Genomic DNA, 21,595 nt, shown 5'->3' on the forward strand with positions numbered 1-21,595 from the left:
CCCAGTGGTAGAAAGTGTGAATGAGAAATTCTTTTAAAAAAAAAACAGTTGGCCCACTGTTTTATACATCTAGCCAAATATCATTAAATTAACGTTTCTCTTCTGCTAAACAACATAGCACAAGATGTTGCATTTTCTTCATATGCACTTTCTTGCTGTGACTTTACATTGAATATTTCCTACACGAGAAAAAAAATCCAGTTGTTTCTTTTCCTTCTTTTTGTCACTGGTTAAGATAAATACCCACAGAGGTTTTTTTGTTGTTTTTGTTTTTTTTGTTTTTTTAATGAAAAGAGCAATCCGACCCTTAAATATGTCTATGTTGATTTTTCAAACCAGCACCCAGCTGGTGACTGTGTTTATGGACATTCTTCTGGAGTTTAGAAAGATAATGCATCTGATTCAAAAATGGAAAAAAAAAAAAAATCTAGCTTGGATCACGTGCCAAAACATAAACTTTACCAAAAGTTTCTAGTTCACTCCAATCATTTCTCCTCTTTTTAATCACCAGGGGAAGGCTTTATGGATGCGTACTCCATTACAAAGACAGGCTCTTTTCCATCCCTTTCAAAGGCTCTTCTTACATAGCTGCCCTTTGTCTACTATTAAGCCATGGTAGGAGCACTCTGGTGATATTGCCATGCTTCAACCTCTTCCTTTGTGTCTCGCCCTGGTAATCTTATACAGGCTGAAATTTCCATGTGCGTAGCTTTCTGTTGCCATTCTGCGGTGCTGTGTTCCTGATTTGTTTTGGCAGAGCAAGCTCGAGTCTTTATGGCACAGTGAAATATTCTTCGATGCTATATAATTCAGACTGAATAAGGAGTCTGTATAAGGCACGTGTCTCAATATATATATGTATATAAAAACACTAACATTGTTAATTCAAGTCAAGCATCTTTTACATTTAACTTCTGTCTTCAAGTAACGCATTGTTTTCATGTTCCCTTTCTTTGGTTTCATTGGGGATCACTCCATTCTCCAGGTCTGAGTGCTGCTGGATGCAGTTGGTCAGGACTGCAGTGCTAGAAGAGTTCTCAGAGTTACACATCTTCTCCGTCTCCTCTTCCTTTTTTTCTTCATCCAAGGAGTAGTTTCGGAAGGTCTCGTAAATTTTACGCACATCCTCAGGGATGGTCTTTTTGAGGTCTTTGTTTTTCCTTTTGGTCATCTTAGCAGACGATCCAAACTTGTTAACGATGTTGTCCTCGGATGCCCCCTGCCCGTGCTTGTTGAGCTGATCTGACCCTTTAAGGCGCAGGTTGTTAGGCCTGTTGTTGATGCTTTCCTGAGATGAGGCCTTGAAGCGTCCTGTTTCCAAGGCAGTAAAGACAGAGCGCTTCTCTGGAGAGAGCATGTCCAAGGAGTGGGCTCGCTGGTCCAGGCCCAGGCGCCTGCGCTCCATGCTCCGGATGGTGGCTGCCCGCTGAAGTTTGTCATGGATCTCCACACTGAGCCGCCTCCGTGTCTCTCTGAACTCAGCCGTCACGTTCGCTTTCCACTCTGCCGCATGGGCTTTTATTTCTCCAACCTTTACAACAATGAGAAAGAGAAATGAATAATAATAATAAAAAAAAAAAAAAAACAGCCAAATGAAGCCATAGGCTTTCCTACAGAGCAGCAGCACAAGCACTTTCTTCTCTGGCATAAAATTGAAGACTGGTCTCAGCTCCAACGCATCCATCTGGGCTCAAACTTCAGCAGCAAAGCGTTTATACTGGGCAAGCTCTAAACACACCAACTAGTGAGTAGCTAATGGCTTATGTGGCATATAACTTGTCCGCCTGCTTCACATTTTGGCACACATTTTATAGCTGTGTTGCATGATGGAAGGTGTTCATGCTAATCCCTCCTTGGTTAAGAACAAAATTCCTGATATAATGTCAGTGGTAGATGGACAGGAGTGAGCAAAATTAAGCACAGTTATACCAATATGCTTCAGAACAACACAACCAGTGTTGTAATATATTACAGCAATGCAGTAATATATTTTCCCATATTATAGAATCATAGAATGGTTTATGTTGGAAGGGACCTTAAGGATCATCTTGTTCCAACCCCCCTGCCATGGGCAGGGACACCTCCCACCAGACCAGGTTGCTCAAAGCCCCATCCAACCTGCCCTTGAACACCTCCAGGGATGGGGCATCCACAACTTCTCTGAGCAACCCGTTCCAGTGTCTCACCACCTTCATAGCGAAACATTTCTTCCTAATATCTAATCTAAATCTACCCTCTTTCAGTTTGAAGCCATTTCCCCTCATCCTATCACTACACGCCCTTGTAAAAAATCCCTCTCCATCTCTCCTGTAAGCTCCCTTCAGATACTGGAAAGCTGCTATAAGGTCTCCTCAGGGCCTCCTGTTCTTCAGGCTGAACAACCCCGACTCCCTCAGCCTGTCTTCATAGGAGAGGTGCTCCACCTCTCTTATCATCTTCATGGTTCTCCTCTGGACTCGCTCCAACAGGTCCATGTCCTTCTTGTGTTGAGAACTCCAAAGCTGGACTCAGTACTCCAGGTGGGGTCTCACCAGAGCGGAGTAGAGGGGCAGACTGACCTCCCTCGACCTGCTGGCCATGCTTCTTTTGATGCAGCCCAGGATACGGTTCTGGGCTGCAAGCCCATGTTGTTGGGTCATGTTGCTCATCCACCAACACCCCCAAGTCCTTCTCCTCAGGGCTGCTCTCAATCCATTCTCCATCTAGCCTGTATTTGTGCTTGGGATTATCCCGACCCAGGTGCAGGACCTTGCACGTGGCCTGGTTGAACTTCATGAAGTTGCCATAGGTCAACCTCTCAAGCCTGTCCAAGTCCCTCTGGATGGCATTCCATCCCTCCAGTGTGTCAACCGCTCCACACAGCTTAGCGTCATCAGCAAATTTGCTGAGGATGCACTCTATCCCACTGTCCATGTCACCAACAAAGATGTTAAACAGCACCAGAATCAGTACTGACCCATCTTTCTCATGAATGGAGCTCTTTAGTCCCACTTAAGCTTCTGTTCAGTGCCACAGAGCTACAGAATAATCAACGCTGGAAATACCCATTAGATAATTTCAAGTGGACCTCTGACTGATCCAGTCTAGGCTTCATTCTCAGGGACAAATGTAGCTGTCTTTAATGGAGGTTTTCATTACATAACTGTCCAAATACCACCCTGTCAAGCCAGCTGGAGGAGCTTTCAACACATATTCTGTGTGGGAACGATGAGCATATCCTTAAATGTCTCACTGCTTTGCTCTCTTTTACTCCTTTGCACCTGAGAGCAGAATAATGGCCAGGAATAAAGCACCTACATGGCTGTTATATTGAATAAATATTTATTCTGAAAAGAGAAAAAAGAAGATGAATGACCAAGCAGTATCTCAGTCAACACAGGCCTTTTCCAAAGCTCAGATAAAGGAGAACATATTCAGGAGTACAGTATCTGCAGAAGCCCACCAAGGTCAATGGTTTGCTTGGACTGCTGTAGTCAGAACTTAGTTTCTGCTTTCAGTAGTCCACAAGAAAGTCATCTTTGGTTCCTCAAGCCAGATGAGCAGATGTCCATTTAGAACTGTATTACTTGTGGCAGCAGGCACCTCACATCTACCACAAGAGATCAGATTCCCACCTTTAGGTGCCTGCTGATGATCAACCTGACAGCCAAACTCTCTGTGAATCCCCCTTTGTTAACGGAAATGCACAAGGGATGCACTGGGCCACAGGTAGCGCAGATGCCTTCATAAATGATAAACAGCTCTACCCCTCTGCCAAACTTTGTCTATGCTTCCTCTTTGTCTAACTCTGCCACGTTAGCTTTGCTAGTAATGCAGGAAGAAACTGTCTTACAAACTGAAATTATATTATTAACGTCCTCCACAACGGGCTTCAGTTCTAGAGTCATGGCAATTGCCTTCTATTTTCCACCCTTATTTGAGTGAAGCATTAGCGATACTGTCTTTGAAACACAAGGGGCATATTCTGAGTGAATTTAATCATGTTCTCCCTGATGCTGACTACTCAGTTTCAATTTTTAATAATATGGTACTTGGTAAGGGGCCTGAATCTAAACCTTTATTCAGAACCATAATCCCTGGCATATGGAAAGGTGGGAAAAGTCAATATAACACCCTGGTTTAAAGGCAGATTCTTGTTTCATAATGAAGAGAGCCATCTAATGTCTTCAAAACCCATGCATCTCCAATTTTTAAAGAGAGAACACTGAAATTTTTATCACAATCTTGTAGCTAGTTTCAGAGTGAAGGCTGGCCTCTCTTATTCCATAATTGCAATCCTACTGATGTAGTATTTGGTAGTATTGATAGAGGTGTAACAACCTAGGTTGCTTCAGTTGCTTTCTTTGCTCCCTTTGTGAAGGAGCTAAAGATCAGAGGTAACTGGATACCAGAGGCACCCAGTGGAGTAAATCATGGGGAATATTGCACATTGGTCATGCAGAGGAGCATCCTTCTTTTGACACAAAGGAATCAGGCACTTAAAGCTCTCTTATAAAATGACAAACCACTGAGAAATTACTAGTCATACCTCTTCTTTTGTCTTCTTGGACAGGACTCTTAACCAATCTCCAATCATACTCAGGACAGCGGCAAAATAGGCAAGGCCAACAAGGATCCAGAACCACACTAAGGGTTTATACCACTCCCGGTAATGGATGTCAGCGTTTCCCCCTGAAATAAGCAAATACTTGTGCTTAGGAATCACGAGATGCCAAAATTATGACAAAATAGCTGCAATTCTGAGAAATTCCTGAAAGTGTTTCTTGACTCTTGCCAACACCACTGTAGTTGTAATTATAGGCAAGAGGCACATCAGATGGGAGTCTGTTCTTAATTTAAGACTCTTTAAAATTACCCATTGTTCTGCTGCTATGTGACCTGCCAGAGCACCTAGTAAACACTTTTCTTTATATTGCTCATACTCTGAAGCAAGTCTGAAGCTACTGCTTTGATAGTACTCGCAACAGCATGAACACATTTCCAAGAAAAAAAGTTTAATACAGCTAGTCTTCCTTATTCTGAACTGCCTGCAGTCTGGTAGTTGAAAAAATTTACAGTTCAACCCCCTCAGGTTATAGAGTTTCCAGACTTTTTTGGTTTTAGCTACAGGATTGAGAGACCTATGTGCAGGTGAAAGAAAAGTAGCTTTGTCTTCCCCTCCAAATCAGGACATCTGACAGGACGCCAACCATGCATCAGCCCTGGTAATAAGGATATACTGTCTGCTCGGGGATCAGTTATAGTGGTGCATTCTCTGGCCAGTGACGTGAGAGGAGATATGGATCGAATGAAGCAACAGATATCTATATGGTCTTCATGCAAGTCTCAGGATGAGCTGGTAAAACAAGTATGTGAGATATTTGGCAAATGTAATGGATTACGAAGACCATAAAATAAGTGCAGTAGCAGCCAGGCTGCTGCCTACAACAGACCTGAATAAACTTTTCCAAAGGAAAGCAACCACAACTTCACTTTTGAGACTCCCAGTCCTATCACAGCGCTACGTGCGCTGCAAGAATGAGAGCCAGCGAGAGGCAGGCACAGCCCTGAGCTGAGGAGAGTGAGCGGCAGGGAGTCTGCACAGCCCCGTGGGCACAGCCACGTCCCTAAATGCAGGTGAACAAACATCACCTTGGTGGTTCCTGTGTAAATCTCTGCCTGAAGAGCAAGCCTACCAGGGGGCTTGGGCAGAGGATTGTATATTTCCTGGACTCCAGCCTTGGTTAGACAAGAGATAGATACCAATCTGTACCTCTGTATGACTACAGAGAGATTTTGGGATTTTTCCCCATTAAAATCACCAGACAATGCAGTTCAGCATCTCCCCCCTGAGCTTTTTGCGGTGTGAGACATTCCTACGACTCTTTCATTTTGTTCAGACTCGGTATGAGTATATGTACGGTGCTTGAGCATCTCCATGGAATGCCAGACATTTGAGAATTGGCAGGGACCCAAATCTTAGTTTTGATGTTAATCTTTCCCCGTAGACCGCAACAATCACTCTCTTTTTCCAAGTCTTTAAGAGTGTGAAACAATGGGAGGTGGGGACTGCTGTTGCTACGGTACAACGAGGCTCTTCTGATCACACATGTCCCTGAGGAAGCTTGCTACTAAACAGATTGTCTAGGTCTATCTTACAGAGTAATCAGGCAACTGAAAAAGTATGAGACCTATTTCTTCAGCCTATCAGATATTCTGTTTTTCCAGGCTCCATCCACAATTGTGCCTCCAACAGTAGTACAAAAATTCTCAGACACATTCTAGGTGGAATAAATCAGCATAGCTCCATTGATGCTGTTTTACCAATATGAAGTATTATTTTTTATTTGATGTTGAAGGGACAGAGATACTGAGAGATTATAGTGACAGAAAATCTGTTTCAAAACTAGCAATAAACCCCAAATATCCTGGTGATCACCCGCCTTAAACTCTTATCATGAGATCACTTCTGAAGTTTTCTCATTCAGGGTCCTCCATTTGATTTTTGAAAAATCCTGGTTGTTAGTAGCCACCCAGCTGTGGGTTATATTCTCCTAATTATGTTGGATATAGAACAATTACATTTAACAATCAGAGCTTTTTCACTATTATTAAAGAAAACAATACTGAAGTGTGATATGCTTAAGAAAAATATTGTGAATTATTTTTATTTCACACTGTGGTACCACAAAGACAGAACATCAATGAGCTTCTCTTCACATTTAAGTGGTTAAAATGGACCAAGCTCATACAATCCCTTTTCTATCTGAATGCTCGTAAAATACTTCTTTTTCATATCTGGGGCTCTCTTTGTTCAGTGCCTTTTTTTTCCTCAATAATTCATATCTTCTATACCACTATGTCATAAAAAAGGAGGATCAGAGTCTTCTCTACAAAAAGACTTGTCTGCAGCTCTTCAGCAAAGAAAACTTTGTATATCCCTGTAGTTTCATTTGATGTTTTTAACTCATTCGTATTTCACTGATTTAGAGGAAGTAACAAAACAGTGCCATAATATAGCTGTTTGTAATGTAGGCATCTTAATGCCTTTAACTAGGACCACTAACAGGCATGAGGAGTAGAGGTCATGGACTAATGGGGGAAAAAAATCCACTTATTTTAACCACCTTTTCGTGAGCAAAGCAGTTGTGTGAAAAAAAAAAGAAATCTCTCATCTCTCCAGCCAACAATCTTGACTCCCTCTTTGGAAATTGATAAGGATGGATATTTATAGTTCCTGCTACTACTGTATTAATCTTGGAGAGTATCCTCTGAGCATTGAGATGCATATCCCATTAGCCCTTCTCTTCCTACATGAGATTTGATTAACAGGTCAACTGCAATGTCAAAATTTCTGCCAAGGTTAGAGAGAAAAACGCAGTTTCGGAAATGCTGCAGCTCCTGTAGTACCAGCCCACTACTGCATCCAACCAGAGATTTCTCCAGCCCTATGGCTCAGCCCTACTTTGTAAAAGCTTAATCCATTCACCATTTTGGCTTCTTGCTTCTGCAGTCAGCCTCAGATTGAAATGTAACGGACTAACACAAATCTTGAATTCAGTGGGAAAGTCATTTGACTTGTGCATCATTCATTGCATAATAAAGGATAATCAGGACTTCCCAGACCCCTGTTATCTACACTGCTGAATGCCTGCAATCTGCAGTTGGCAAAGCACCTGGATCTTAAATCAACCCGGTGTCCTGTTGCACAGTAACCCCAACAGAAACACCTGGCATCATTTCATTGGAATATAATACATTGTGGAAAGCCTCCTCTCTACACCAGAAAACAAATTCTAAGAGCCAAGGTCCTCGTGCCCAGTACCTTGGCTCAAACCTGCTCACCTGCTACAAAGTCACCGAAGCCAACAGTGGTCAGAGTGACAACCACAAAGTAGATTGACTCCAAGGCTGTCCATCCCTCGATGTGTTTGAAGATAACTGCAGGAATGGTCACAAAGACAATGCAGCCTGCCAGGATGAAGAGGATGGTAGAAATCACCCGGATCTTTGTTTGACTCACTTGCTTTTTCTAGAAAAAGGAAATAACAAAGGAAAAAAAAATATATTTTTGAGTGGATTTCTGGGACTGCATACCTTGTGAATGGCAGACTGATCTTCCTGGTGTCATCTGGTATGTCTCTTTCTGCCTTTGTGAGCTTATTAGGTGGAATACAACCCTCCCTCCCCATTCGTGAGAGCCCTGCCCGGGTAATAGTGAACCTCTATGTCTGGCCCCAGAAAATGGTGATTCCCATTTCCCATGCACTAGGCAGTTACTAACCTACCAGAAACACAGCCTGGAAAAACAGTCCTGAGTTTCAGAAAAGCTCCAGTCCACTCCAGATCAAGCTCAATGTGTAAGGAAAAGTGGCATTCACGCCTCCATACACGTAAATGTACAGCCACGTTGCCTCACCAGCACCAACCAATTCAGCAAGCAAGACCAAGACAAAAATAAAAATAAACCTTTTTTTTTTCCCTCTAAAACCCTGAGTTTTCCTGTAGAAATAATTCATGCTTTGGGTATTCTAGACTCAAGACTTCCAGCTTTCATTCACAAATGTGAAGGTTAAATCTCCTTTTCAAAAATAGGTATATTATCAGTTTACTCCAGAAATAAAGGATTTATGTCAAACACCAAACACCCTGAGATAAAATTACCTGCATAAATCCACACTGGAAAGCTCTTAAACAAAGAGTATGTGTGTTACTGGCTGCTATAAACAGAATACAAATATGAGCAGTGTAATTGCAACATTTTATACTCCTAGAGCATATAAACTCTAAATTTATTTAATATAATCTTAAGAGTTTGCTTCCAGTAATACTGATGCAGGCCTGGATTAACACAACTGACTCTGGTAGATTTATTTCATATTTTCTCTGCTGTAAATAAACTCAAAATTCAATAGAGTTTCCCGAGAAACCTGGAAATTACTCGAAATCTTACTGCGGATTAATTACAGTGGCAGTGTAAATTCTGTATTTATCCTGGAATAGGAACGTGGAGGTTGCCGTAAGTCACACATTTCCAAATTAGTTTTCCAAATCAGCATCTCCCTTAACCCAGAAATGAGATCTCATTTCAGATTAGGACGTTGCCTAGACAGGAAATAAGGTCTCAGAAGTTATCTTTATAATATACAGAAGGGATATTGCCTGAACTGGTTAATATCTGGCCAGCTTGTGAGCAGTACGACTGCTTCCACTAAAGTGTGAGCATTTCTTTAGAGGTGCAATGTCAGACCCTCTGATCGAGGATGCTCTGCATTTAAAACCCAGGTAGCAGCATAAATATGCCATCTTTCATAAATACTTCTAGTTCTGAAACTGTTTGAAATGATCCCGACACTGAATTTTTTTCTTTTCGTGTGTGCCCCTTGTTTTCTGTCTTGTTCTTTTTCATTGTCTGGCTGAACAGAAATAGCTAAATAGGATTAGTAATATAATCCCATAAATATGATTAATCAAATACAAGACACGGAAAAAACTGCCACTGAAGTACCAAGGAGAAAAACAACACAAGAATATAAAACCTGACTTGACTTCTTATTTCCTCTTTTTCTGGAGAGTCATTTTGAGCAATTTGCTATAATACTAGAGGATGATGTAGCTCCTTTAGGAGGTACGGACACACCGTTCACAATGGCTGGATTTCAGACTTACCGTATGTGCGGTGAAGGGAAAGCAACTGATCACATGGATGTTACGTGGTGTCTTAGATTGGCACACTTGCTTTTTGTCATGGAGGATGAGCGTGGTGAGTAGGACCCGAGGGGTGATCAGCCCCCTGTACTCGGCACTGGTGAGGCCCCACCTCGAGTACTGTGTCCAGTTTTGGGCCTCTTACCACAAAAAAGACATTGAGGTGCTGGAGCGGGTCCAGAGAAGGGCAACGGAGCTGGTGAGGGGTCTGGAGAACAAGTCTTGTGAGGAGAGGCTGAGGGAGCTGGGGTTGTTCAGTCTAGAGAAGAGGAGGCTGAGGAGAGACCTTATCACTCTCTAAAACTACCTGAAAGGAGGTTGTAGAGAGGTGGGGGTTGGTCTCTTCTCCCAAGTCACAGGTGATAGGACAAGAGGAAACGGCCTCAAGTTGCGCCGGGGGAGGTTCAGGTTGGATATTAGGAAAAATTTTTACACTGAAAGGGTTATCAAGCATTGGAATGGGCTGCCCAGGGAAGTTGTTGAGGCACCATCCCTGGAGATATTCAAAAGACGAGTTGACATGGTGCTCGGGAATATGGTTTAGTGTTGGTGGGTTTTTAGTTTTGTTTTGTTTGGTTCGTTTTTTTTAAGGTTGGACTAGATGATCTTAAAGGTCCCTTCCAACCTAGGCGAGTCTGTGATTCTGTGATTTAACCATGTTGCTGTTTATTTACTAGTTTGGCCAAGGTGACTTGTTGACTTGTACTAAATGCTTCAGTTTCCTGATACATAAAAATGAAATGGCAGACATTTTGCTGCAGTGGAAATTAGGAGACACGAGCAGTGCTGTATAGTCCTGGGAATCCTTGGACAAAAAGTGCTTTGGAGCTGCCAAGCACTGGTAGCAAAGCAAAGCTAGGCATAGTAATCCTTCCTCCAGTCCCCATATCGCAACATCAAAATGCATTTCAATATGTCAGGATTGTCTTGTCTCACGGTAGGAACAGGAGTGGGAAGAATGGCCTGCAAAGCAGTACCACACGTTCAGGACATCCAATTGTTCATGAGGCACAATTTCAGCCAAAGGTTGTTGGGTTTTTTAAGTAAAAATGGTAAAGATGTTAATGAGAGGATCTGCAGAAAGGCCTGACTCATAGCTGGGCACCTCAGTCACTCACACAAAAGAGCAGCAGCTGAGGGTCTATTTTTTTCTTACTCTTCCACCAGTACAAATGGAGTCAGAGAGCAATGGTGAATCAGGCACAGCATTTTTAGCGCTACTGAAAAGATCCCATAAGCAAGACTCGGAAATAGAATCACTTAATGGACAATAACACAAGAAATTCAGGATACAAGTGAAAAGGGGGGCCCTTTTACAGTTAGACATGCATTCAGAGGACGTTCACAGTAGAGTATAACTGCTATAGATCCAAAAAATGCTAAGGCATAAATGTCATTATTCATGGAATATGTACATTGTGGTAATCACAGACTACAAAAAGGTTGGTTTGCGTGGGGTTTTTTGCAGATGGAGTTGGCCTTGCTATTTTACTACAAAGAACATCATTTTGTGCTGCCCAGGTTCTCAGGAATAAGGAAACGCAGCCTTTACTTTCCAGTTTTCATACAATTGTATCAAGACAAGGCTAGATGAGCCTAAGCCACTGCAGTATTACACTGTACCGAGTCAGCATTAAAAGAAATAAATATATATATATAACACTATATATATATAACACTAAAGGTTGAGAAATCTGAAAAGGTTCATACAAACTTCCTTTTAAATAGTATTTACAACCTGGAGCCAAACACTGGCAAATAGCTGAGCAACTCCAGCCAGGCTAACACATCCTCTGAGCCCATTTTGGGGCATAAATATAGAATTTTCTATAGGTGTCAAAATGAAGCAGTAGGAAAGGCCTTTCTCCACAAAAAGTAGTTCATCTCATAGCGGTTGAAGCAAAATGAAAACACGTTTAAAAGAGATGTTTTCTACTTTTGTTTTGTTTTACCAATAAGTTCTCTCCACATTGATGAAGCAGATAATTCGTAAGACATTCATAAATATAAATAAATTAGTGCCTGCTAATGAGAGAGACTTCAATTTAAATATACCTAGAGCTAATCTGGAAAAGATCAGAGGAGGAACCTAAGAAGAAAAGAACAGAGTTTTCTATGATATAACCATCTATGAGGGGTCATTTCCATTTACTAATCAAGGTGCTGATTTTACTCTTAAGGTGGTTAAGTGCTAAACAGGCAACATCACTGATATCATCTTGCTCATATTAATTCAAACAACCTACTGTCAACCTGCTCTAGTGCCAAGAGGGTGAGGACAGACATTCTCATGAAAACAGCCTTATCAGTGGAATTTAGTTCTTATGCACCTTTTCCATCATAATTGTGATCTTGCTTTTTCTTTATTTTCTGTTACATACATAGGGGATCTACTGGTTTTGGTCTTATCCAATAATTTCAGGAGTTAAAAGAAATCCCTTTAAAAGAACTGGATTTTTTTACGGCTCCTGCCCTTTTCAGGTGAATTAACTCAGGCACAATTTTTCTGACCTGATTGTTGACAACAAAAGCATCAAACAAGGTTCTTACGTTCCCAAGCTGAGATGACAGGGATGATGCATATTCCTTTGAAAAGGAAGTAGGAGACATTCAGCATGGGATCAAGAGATTCTACAGCCATTTATCAGACTAGCCTAAATGCTAAATATACAGAACATATAGATTTCCAAGAACAGCATATTTCAAATATGCTTATTCCAAGATTTTGTAGTGTCACCTCCCATTTCACACAAACTCCTCAACCAAAAATAGTACTGGAACATTTGCAGCTTCACAGTGAGCTCAGATGGTTCCTCTGTCTTCCAAATATTTTCTTTTCTGAATTCCTGACAAATATCCCCAAGACTCCAAGCAAGTTGTTTATCTTTTTGGCTAGATGACCAATGTCACATTTTTAGTGCTAGTATAATGTGCCTGCATGGAACATACTGTCCTCATCTTGCCACAAGGCTCTGAATTTTGGAGCACTCCTCCAAAGAAAACACATTTCTTCAACATTTCTTTTGTCTTCACCTACACTTAACTTTATGCCCTCTCCCATGGTGCCAACTATTCTTGGAACAGATTGTCTCTGCCCATGCACTAATTAAACTGCTTGTCTTCTAAATCAATTTCTCCAGATCAAAATATTTTAACAAGATAAAAGCCAGTCTTTGTACTCAAAGCATAAAACAGAGTATCGCATATATCAGTTCTATTTTTGCCTCTGCCACAAACATTAGGTATGTCCTTACTCAAAACATTTTTGCTAGGCTGGTGTAGACAGTGCAAGTAGCCACAGGTTCACACTGCCTGCCTTTCAGCTCTGCCAAACGCAAGCCAGCCCTGGTTCAGAGCCTGGCACATACCTCAGTAAAGTGATGCCCATCTCTACAGGCTGTACAGAAAGACTGGCACGGCACTGGGCTTGCAGAGCTCCTTGGTGATCAGCAGTATGGGCACGTCAACCTCATTGCTGCCTATACCTGTCACTGCGGATTTCTTTCTGACTTGTCCTAGCTCCTTCACATTCAAAATGAGACTAAATGTATTTTAAATATCATACAATCATAGCGTGGTTTGGGTTGGAAGGGACCTTAAAGATCATTGAGTTCCAACCCCCCTGCCATGGGCAGGGACACCTCCCACCAGACCAGGTTGCTCAAAGCCCCATCCAGCCTGGCCTTGAACACCTCCAGGAATGGGGCATCCACAACTTCCCTGGGCAACCTGTTCCAGTGTCTCATCACCCTCACACTAAAGAATTTCTTCCTCATATCTAATCTAAATCTCCCCTCTTTCAGTTTAAAACCGTTACCCCTCATCCTATTGCTACACTCCCTGACAGTCTCTCCTCATCTCTCCTGTATCCCCCTTCAGGTACTGCAAGGCTGCTATAAGGTCTCTCTGGAGCCTTCTCTTTTCCAGGCTGAGAGAAGAGAATCACTGGCTTATCACTATCACTGGCTTGGAGATAACATCTGAGAACAATATAACAATCATTTGTTCTTCTGTGTTCTCTGAACACAGCCGGTTCCAGCTGGCTCCAGCAGACACACTGCAGGACACTGCTGAGCTCCTCAGGCAAGACAGTGGCACCTCTGGGAAAATGTATTTAAGAAAGGGCAAAAACGCTGGAGAGGCAGAGGGGGAGGGAATAAGAAAGTCAGGGGAGTGGGAGGTGCTCCATGGCAGAGCAGGTACTTTTCCTGGAGGGACTGCAGCCCATGGAGTACTAATGAAGGACCAGAGGAAAAGAGTTGAGAAAGACGAAGCAACAGAGAGGAACCACTGTGTCCGGACCCCAGCCCCTGTGACACTCCCAGCTGCACTGGAGGGACTGAGCATGACCTGTGGCAACACCATGGGTGGAGGAGAGATGTCTGGAGTGAAGTGAGCCTGGGAGTCAAGCTGAGCCTGGGAAAGGGGGAGGAAAGCCATTTTGAATGTTTATCATTTTTTGTTTCCAAACACACAACTCAGTAATTAAATATTTATGCTAATTGGCAATAAATTAAGTTAATGCCACAAGTCAAGTCTGTTTTGCCCGTGACAGTACTTGGTAAGTGATTTCGCTGTCTTTATTTTGACCCAGGAGTCTTCTCACTCTTGTTCTTCCGATTTTCTCCCCATCCCACTTGCGGGGGGGGGGGAGCGAGCAAGCGGCGGTGTAGGTGCTTGCTGCCAGCGAGGGCCTACTCACCACATTAATGAAGAAGGCAACACCCCTTGAAAGCATAGCAGCAGAATTCTAAATAATATATTTTGAAATATATATGACATTTCAGGCGCCTCCATGGGTTAAGAACAGTGGTTTGAACCATCCCACTAGAAACAGGCTTCCCCTACTGTCTAACCAGCTCTCTTGGTGTCTCGGTGCTATTTTAATTCTCATGTTTTACAAAGAATGCTGCTACTCATGCACAAGAAGATGCAAAATCCATCCCCTATTTCTTAACTGTAGTGCGTACCATAGAGGAGACAGATATAAAAAGCTGTAAGCACTCACTTTTGTTACTAAGCTTGGGAGAGACAATCCTGAACACACACAGTGCACAGGTCAGAGTAAAGAAGGATATTTTTTTTTACTAAAAATTGCTATTTTTCCCCACAAACCACAGTTCCGCAGGGTGTTTGTCTAGACCCAGATGGAATCTGCAATAAGCTTCTCACGGTGCAGCAGCTTTCTCTAATGTTATTTTTGTAAATCTCTAGGCACGGAGCTTGCTGCAGTCATAATGTGAGTACTGACACGGCGCTATGAAAATACAGAAACACTGGCTTGGAAATCTCCTAGGTTTGATATACCCCTTTCCAGTCTTCTTTCTCTCTCTAGAAAGCACACATAGGGCTTTCTGATATGCGCCAACTACTTTTTTCCATGTTGCTTATTATGTTACTGAAGAAAAAAAAAACAATAGTGAGCCCAAACCTCTGTTGTGTCTGAGCTGTTTTCAGCCCAAGAAAAAATACATGTTGAATAAGAGGGATCCATGTATGTATAGGCTTTTCTCAGACATTGGAGCAAAGGACAACAGAGGTTCATGACACAGACTTAAGCAATTTCAAAGGATGATCACAGAGGCCAAATTTGGCATGTGTAGTTCCTTCCTTCCTTCCTTCCTTCCTTCCTTCCTTCAACTCCCTTCTAAGTCACAGCAATACTCCTCACTCTCAGGGAATGCAAGAATGGGTTAATAATGTTTGTTCCACATAAATTCCCTGTACCTGACTGGATTTTACCTTGCCATTCCTGGTAATCCTGATTTCGATCGGTGTTGAGTCAATGCTTTAATCTTGTTCATCAGTGCAATTCAGGGCAAAAAATAAAACGCACTTATGGTGATGCAAAGAGAAGTGCCACACAGCAGTAAGGCTGGATTTATGAGTATATGCTCAGCATCTAATTAAGAAATGCACTGAGACAGAGAAAGACAATTAGCGCAGCTAGATCAATGAGAGATCTTGTTATCTATTGCATGACATGGCCACTTGCAAAGACTTAACAAAAAAAAGAAAATTGAACTTCCTGTTAGAAATCTCTCACCTTAACAGGGAGGAGAAATTCCATGTTCCTTTTTTCAGCTGTTTGGGCTTTCATTTTTTTTTTGTTCTATTATTTTTTTGTCTGTTTTCTTCCTCTACAGTGGAATAAAGCACACAGATTCCTCCATGCTGTTGAGTTTTCAGAACATTTCCCTAGCGATTAGGAATGTAAAAACATCAGCATTCGTAAGGCTAGAGTGGATACTTCATTGGACTAGATATTGAAAGGTTGAACAGGGAGTAGATCTTCAAGCTCCACTTCTTGTATCTGTTTCTAGACTGCAGTTTTCAGTTTCTACTTATTTTGGAATTACTGGCTAAGAAGCCTTCCCTTGCCCTTCTCAGGTACATACATAATTTTCTGCAAGAAATACTTGCAGAAGCCTCCAAAGCATATTTCGTATTTACTATGAGATTTCTTACAGATATTAATACTATAAAGACTGCGATGTTGCAGTCTTTCTAGAGAGAAACACTATTTGTGACTAGCCAAGTAACCAAAGAGCGTTCTCTCAGGTGACAGCCCACAGGGACAGAATTTTACTCTAGGTGGGATACAGATCCCAGAAGAGTGGAAGGAAAGTAAAAGGAGGAGGACAGAGCAATTCCCCCTGGGCAAAAACATGGAAAGAGTGGAAAATCTCTCACCCCTAGAAGTGTCCCTCCATGCCATAACTCTCCCCTGCTCTTTCCAGCCTTCTCCAACATTTTGCAGGAGCTGCCACTGCTTACCTGCCGAGGTAAAAGGAGGGCAGGGAGCACCTTCGAAAGGAAAGGTCTGGCACAGGGTGAAGGGTGCATCAAATACTTTGTCCCACGGCTCAAAACAGTTCTTATTGCCACAATGACATGTTTATTTGCCAAGGGAAAATATGAACATGGAAATTACGTTAGAGTGGTTAATACGACAGCTTGAGAGTCCTGAAAGGTGAAGGTTGAATACATAAAGTAATGTAATACTAAATTCACCACCTCCATCCAGCCTGCTCGTACCCTTGAAGTAGCATCGCTTAAGTGAAAAAGCAGCACCGTCCTTATACCTGGGATAAGCCACCACATACAGGTACCCTCATGTAGTAATTTCTATCTATTGACTTTCAGGATCCAACACACCTCTCACACTCAGTCTCTGATGCTTCCCCCACAGTTGCCCACAGGAATTTTGGAGGACATTCTGAAGAACACTAACCAGAATGGTTCTATGTATTTGTTGGGGGAGAGGGGGGATTAACGATCACTTTATTACGAGTGATTTTGTGTTGCAGTTGCATTTCTGTCTTGCTTTTCCTTCACTCCTTATATTGCAAGCTAAACAATCTTGAGGTTATGATTTTCTTTGGGATTTCAGGTTTTTAGAGTTGTAAACATCTGCATCAAGACCCTAGCACCCAGGATTTGGTATTTCAGCACTGCACTGGCAGGGACACAGAGATGTTTCCACAGCAACATGACCAAAACTTTAGGCAAAAGGAGGTTATTCGCTATCAGTGCTTAGGAAAGAGTTTAACTTTCAGGCTGATGGCTGAAAAGTTCTCATGTTCTTTGGCTTTAATCAGCAGCTTCCATTGAAGTATTTGATTTTTTTAAGCTTCATACGGAGCATCTAAGAAATCCTAGCTTCTCTGTAAACTCTTAATCACGCTTGCAGCTTGTTTCATGGGAGATAATTGCTTGAGACTCATGGGGTTTACTTCCAGTGCACTTCACTGCAATTAAAAGTTATGTGACTAATACTAAGTTTAGCAGGAGGCAGGCAGGTATAATTTTACCCTTTAGAACAGTGGCTCCTAAACATTTTAAACCACAAAGAAGGACCCTTTAACTCACTTCCTTAATAAGAAAATTGGGATTCAGGCTCTGTATGGAAATGCAACTCCTTGCCATTGCTTATACTGATAACATTCTCAATACAACTTGGTTTCAAACGAAATGTGAGATGGCAAAGATTGGGCTTTGATATAGAGAAAGAAATAGTGCTCATCTTTTTTCACCACAGAAAACAGAAAAGGCATAGATGGAAGGAACACCAGCTGGTAAAAGGACGGTGATCGTATTCCAGACATAACCCCTGATGTACAGAAAAAAATAGCCTGAGTACATTCAAATTCACAGTGGAAGAAAACCCCTTCCTCAAAACTTACTTCATTGTTACTCTGTTGGTTTTATGTTCTTCTTTAAGGACGATAAACCATCAAGCACAGACCAATCCATCATCCACAGAGGGGTTTTGAAACCCTTCTACCGAGTGTCAATTGCCAAATACTCTCTTACCTTAGACTTAAATCAGTTTTTTAGCCACTAATTGCCTCCTGCACCTGTCTTTGGTTTATTAATTAATTCACATTCAAACAGGTGTTAAAATATTAGGCACCCCCAAAAAAAAGCTAAAGTAGATAACAAAAAACTCTGAAGAACAGAATCCTGGGTTCATATAGTACAACAGCTGCAGTCTATCCACAGTCAAAAAGCAATGTAATGAAAATTGCTTCCCAAACGAAAAATGAACTATTACAATTTCCTGTAATACAGATAGATACCGGAACAGCAACAAATAAAGCCTTTGTATTAATCATGGATTCCTGACTAGTTTTTGTACAACATTCTGTTTGTAAGAGCTGTAAAATGTTATGAGCACTGCAGTTCAGTGGCAAGAGTAAGACTTCAGTAAGAATTATTGAAGGTTTGAACCTGTAATAATTTTAAATAATGAAGAAAAGAAAAAGATATATTAAAAGGCCTCACATAAGCAGGCAAAACAGATCTCCTCTGTTGACTACGGGGAGCCAACAGGTATACGGTGCAGTGCCTAAACTCACAGAGAGAGGTGTTACAGTGATACCAGTGATAATTACTTTGGGGGATGGACTTCATTGCATATTGGGCTTCGGTTTTTGTGCACTGGAGCTGACTTCAGATTCCCAGATAACACTACACTCTGGATTTAAGCTAGTTTTAAAGCCTGGTTTTAGAATAGTCTTTCCTCTTTATACTATCACCTTTTTAGCAAGACTGATTTTATTCTAAAATTGGAGCAATTACTCTCTCTTCCTGGTGTTGACATGTTCTCCCTTCTTAGAGTTGTTGCCTTCTCTTTCTAGCAACCCCAGGAATGCCCTTTCAACTACCACCAGGCTCAACACCTCCTGGGGCTCTCTTTGGAGGCAGACTCGCTTCAAGACCTTCATGATCCTCTCTTTGAAGTTGCCTCAGGCTGATGCTACCCTTCTCACAAGCCCTTACAGGCCTAACAGACATTGTTGATAAAACCAAAATGCTTAAAAGATTTTTCATAGATGTCAAGATCTGCATTTAATTTTTCAGGTTAATATTAACCCTTCAATTACATGCCAATTTACAAGAGGACTTGCAGGATTAAAGACAAATGTGCTCCACAGCCAGCCCACGTAAGCTGCACGCTCTAAACATATACTCAGCAACAGAGACCAGTGCATAAGAACAAATCAGCAAAAGTTTTGCTGCACTTTAGAGACTTTCCCTGAAGCAGATTAGCTGTAAGCATCACTAACTGAATTAAATACCCAGTTAGAGGAAATAAAATGCCAAAAGCTGTGATCCATAGATTTTCTCATGAACTTTTTAGTACTAGCGTACTATCTCAGCACTGTGCAGAAAAAGATACTTTCCTGCAGCTCATATATAATGGAGGTGGAAAGTGGTCCAAAGAGTAAACCAAACATGTTCAAGACCATACCACAAGCCAGTGGCTGAACCTAAAATAGAATTCAGAGACAAATTTGGCTCTGGTGGATGAAGAGTCACTGCATGTAATGAAGTCACAGCTCACGCTAGTAGTTGTTTAATTCACCCGTAGGATTGTCGTTTGCCTGTATCTTATATTGGCACTGGAGCACAAGGACAACTAAAGCAGGTGATGATCAAAAGCAAAAAAAAAACTTCCTGCTATCTTTCCATCACCATAATTAAAGCAGCAATTAGAAACATTAAAGAAAAAAAAAAAAAAGATGTAGCCTGCAGTATCTCAAGGAGAAAAATATTTCAGAGACAGGCACTGTAAATTTACCACTCCTGCCTTTCATCCTCCAGTTCAACTTTGTACGAGTCTACAGTCACACTTCTGCCATTTCTAGAGATACTACAGTGAAGTGTCCAGATGGCCCTGGGTCTGGGCTGCTTTACATCCAAGAAAAGCAATTAGAACAACTCTTGTTAGGAAGGGTATTGAAGGAATCCAGGCAGGAAGGAGCAGAGAGAGGAATACATTTGTGGAGTACAAGGAGACAAACAGATATGTTACTGATGAACTAGAGGAGAATGCACCCAGAGTTTTCCAACCAGGAGCATGCACCTTGACAATGAAGTCTTCAATTTCAGGAACACTCATGCATTTTGTCAGAATTAACAACTTTCTTAATTAGATTTTGAGTGTTTACCTGGTTTTCCAATATTGAGCCCCGGGCAATGCTACTTGTGACTGGCCACCAACCGGATTTAATGTTGTAATGTAATGTAATACATCCGCACTAACAACCTGTAACCGTTCGTTTTCTGAATCACTCCGTTCACCAGAACCCTTTGGGCTCAGCCCTCCAGCCACTTTTTTACCCATTGAAGAGTACGACCATGCAAGCTATGGGAAACCAGCTTCTCTGGGAGAATTCGCATTTGCCAGCTTCCAGTCAAATGGGACCTCCCCAGTGAGCCAGGACTGCTGATAAATGACGGAAAGTAGCTTGGTGAGCTCTTCCATCAGCTCGGTACCCTTGGTTGAATCCCATGCGGCCCCATAGACTTAGGTGAGTCAAAGTGGTGTAGCAGGTCACTAACCATTTCCCCTTGGATTATGGGGGCTTCATTCTGCTCCCTGTCCCTGTGTTCCGGCTCAGGAGTTTGGATACCCAGAGAACAACTGGTCTTACTGTTAAAGACTGAGGCAAAGAAGGCATTAAGTACCTCAGCCTTTTCCTCATCCTTGGCCACTATGTTTCCCCCCCACATCCAATAAAGGATGGAGATTCTTCTTAGCACTCCTTTTGTTGCTAATGTATTTATAGAAACGTTTTTATTGTCTTTTATGGCAGTAGCCAGGTTAAGTTCTAGTTGGTCTTTGGCCGTTCTAATTTTCTCTCTGCATAACCTCATGATATCCTTGTCCTCCTGAGCGAGTGGCTGTTTGCTCATACTTTTCCATTCTTCTAGCAGTATCTTCACATCAGCTTCATTTAATTTGTCATCCCTAACCGCTTCTTCCAACCTCTCATCCTCACTTTGTCTTTAATTTCCACTTGGCTTCTTCCCTCCAAAACATTCTGCTTCATAACCAACCTGCCAATTGCTATTATCACATCCTTTTCTCTACCTATATATTTTTCTATCCATTTAAAAACACTGTTTACAAAGGAGTGTTTCCACAGAGTCTTAATACAGCGAGGCCCTGTTCCTGGCTGGCTTCTATGGTATCAAAGCGCTAATAACCAATAACAGATTATAATTAGATCTACTGTCTTTACTGCAACAGTAAGAAATTCTTAGAAGATTATGGAAATGTAGGATTCCTTTTTGGTGACTTATTTGTTATATTTCTCAGCCATTTTGTTTTGCTGGAAATGACCCAGGAAATTTTTAGGCTAAGCTCTGAACACTGAAATTTTGGCCCATAAATCTTGTATCATTTTGGAATAATACTGTATACGTGCACCAGTAGGTTGAATTTCACACCCCACCCTGACAGCTCTGTCCAGAGATAGGATGCCAGCAGATGACAGATCGATCATTGTACTGGACAATTTCCCTGTGGAAAGTTCGTGCGTGAATTAAAAACAAAAATTGTAGCTTTTTTCCTTACAGAAAATCACAATGAATAACACTATATTAAAAAAGAAAA

The 21,595-nt window shown here is 41.7% G+C and overlaps 1 protein-coding gene across 1 annotated transcript in view; it reads right to left on the minus strand.

Moving 5' to 3' along the window:
• Positions 1 to 291: 291 nt before the first annotated feature.
• KCNK10 (potassium two pore domain channel subfamily K member 10) overlaps positions 292 to 21,595 on the minus strand; it is a 64,182-nt gene continuing 42,878 nt past the window's right edge. The window contains exons 5-7 of the mRNA XM_074149291.1: positions 7,825 to 8,011; positions 4,529 to 4,671; positions 292 to 1,531 (exon numbers count right to left, since the gene is read on the minus strand). Coding sequence (XP_074005392.1) covers positions 908 to 1,531; positions 4,529 to 4,671; positions 7,825 to 8,011 — 954 coding nt within the window. The 3' untranslated portion in view covers positions 292 to 907. The remainder of the gene's footprint in view (positions 1,532 to 4,528; positions 4,672 to 7,824; positions 8,012 to 21,595) is intronic.

The sequence above is a fragment of the Numenius arquata genome, chromosome 6 (genome assembly GCF_964106895.1).
Source record: "Numenius arquata chromosome 6, bNumArq3.hap1.1, whole genome shotgun sequence".
NCBI lineage: Eukaryota > Metazoa > Chordata > Aves > Charadriiformes > Scolopacidae > Numenius > Numenius arquata.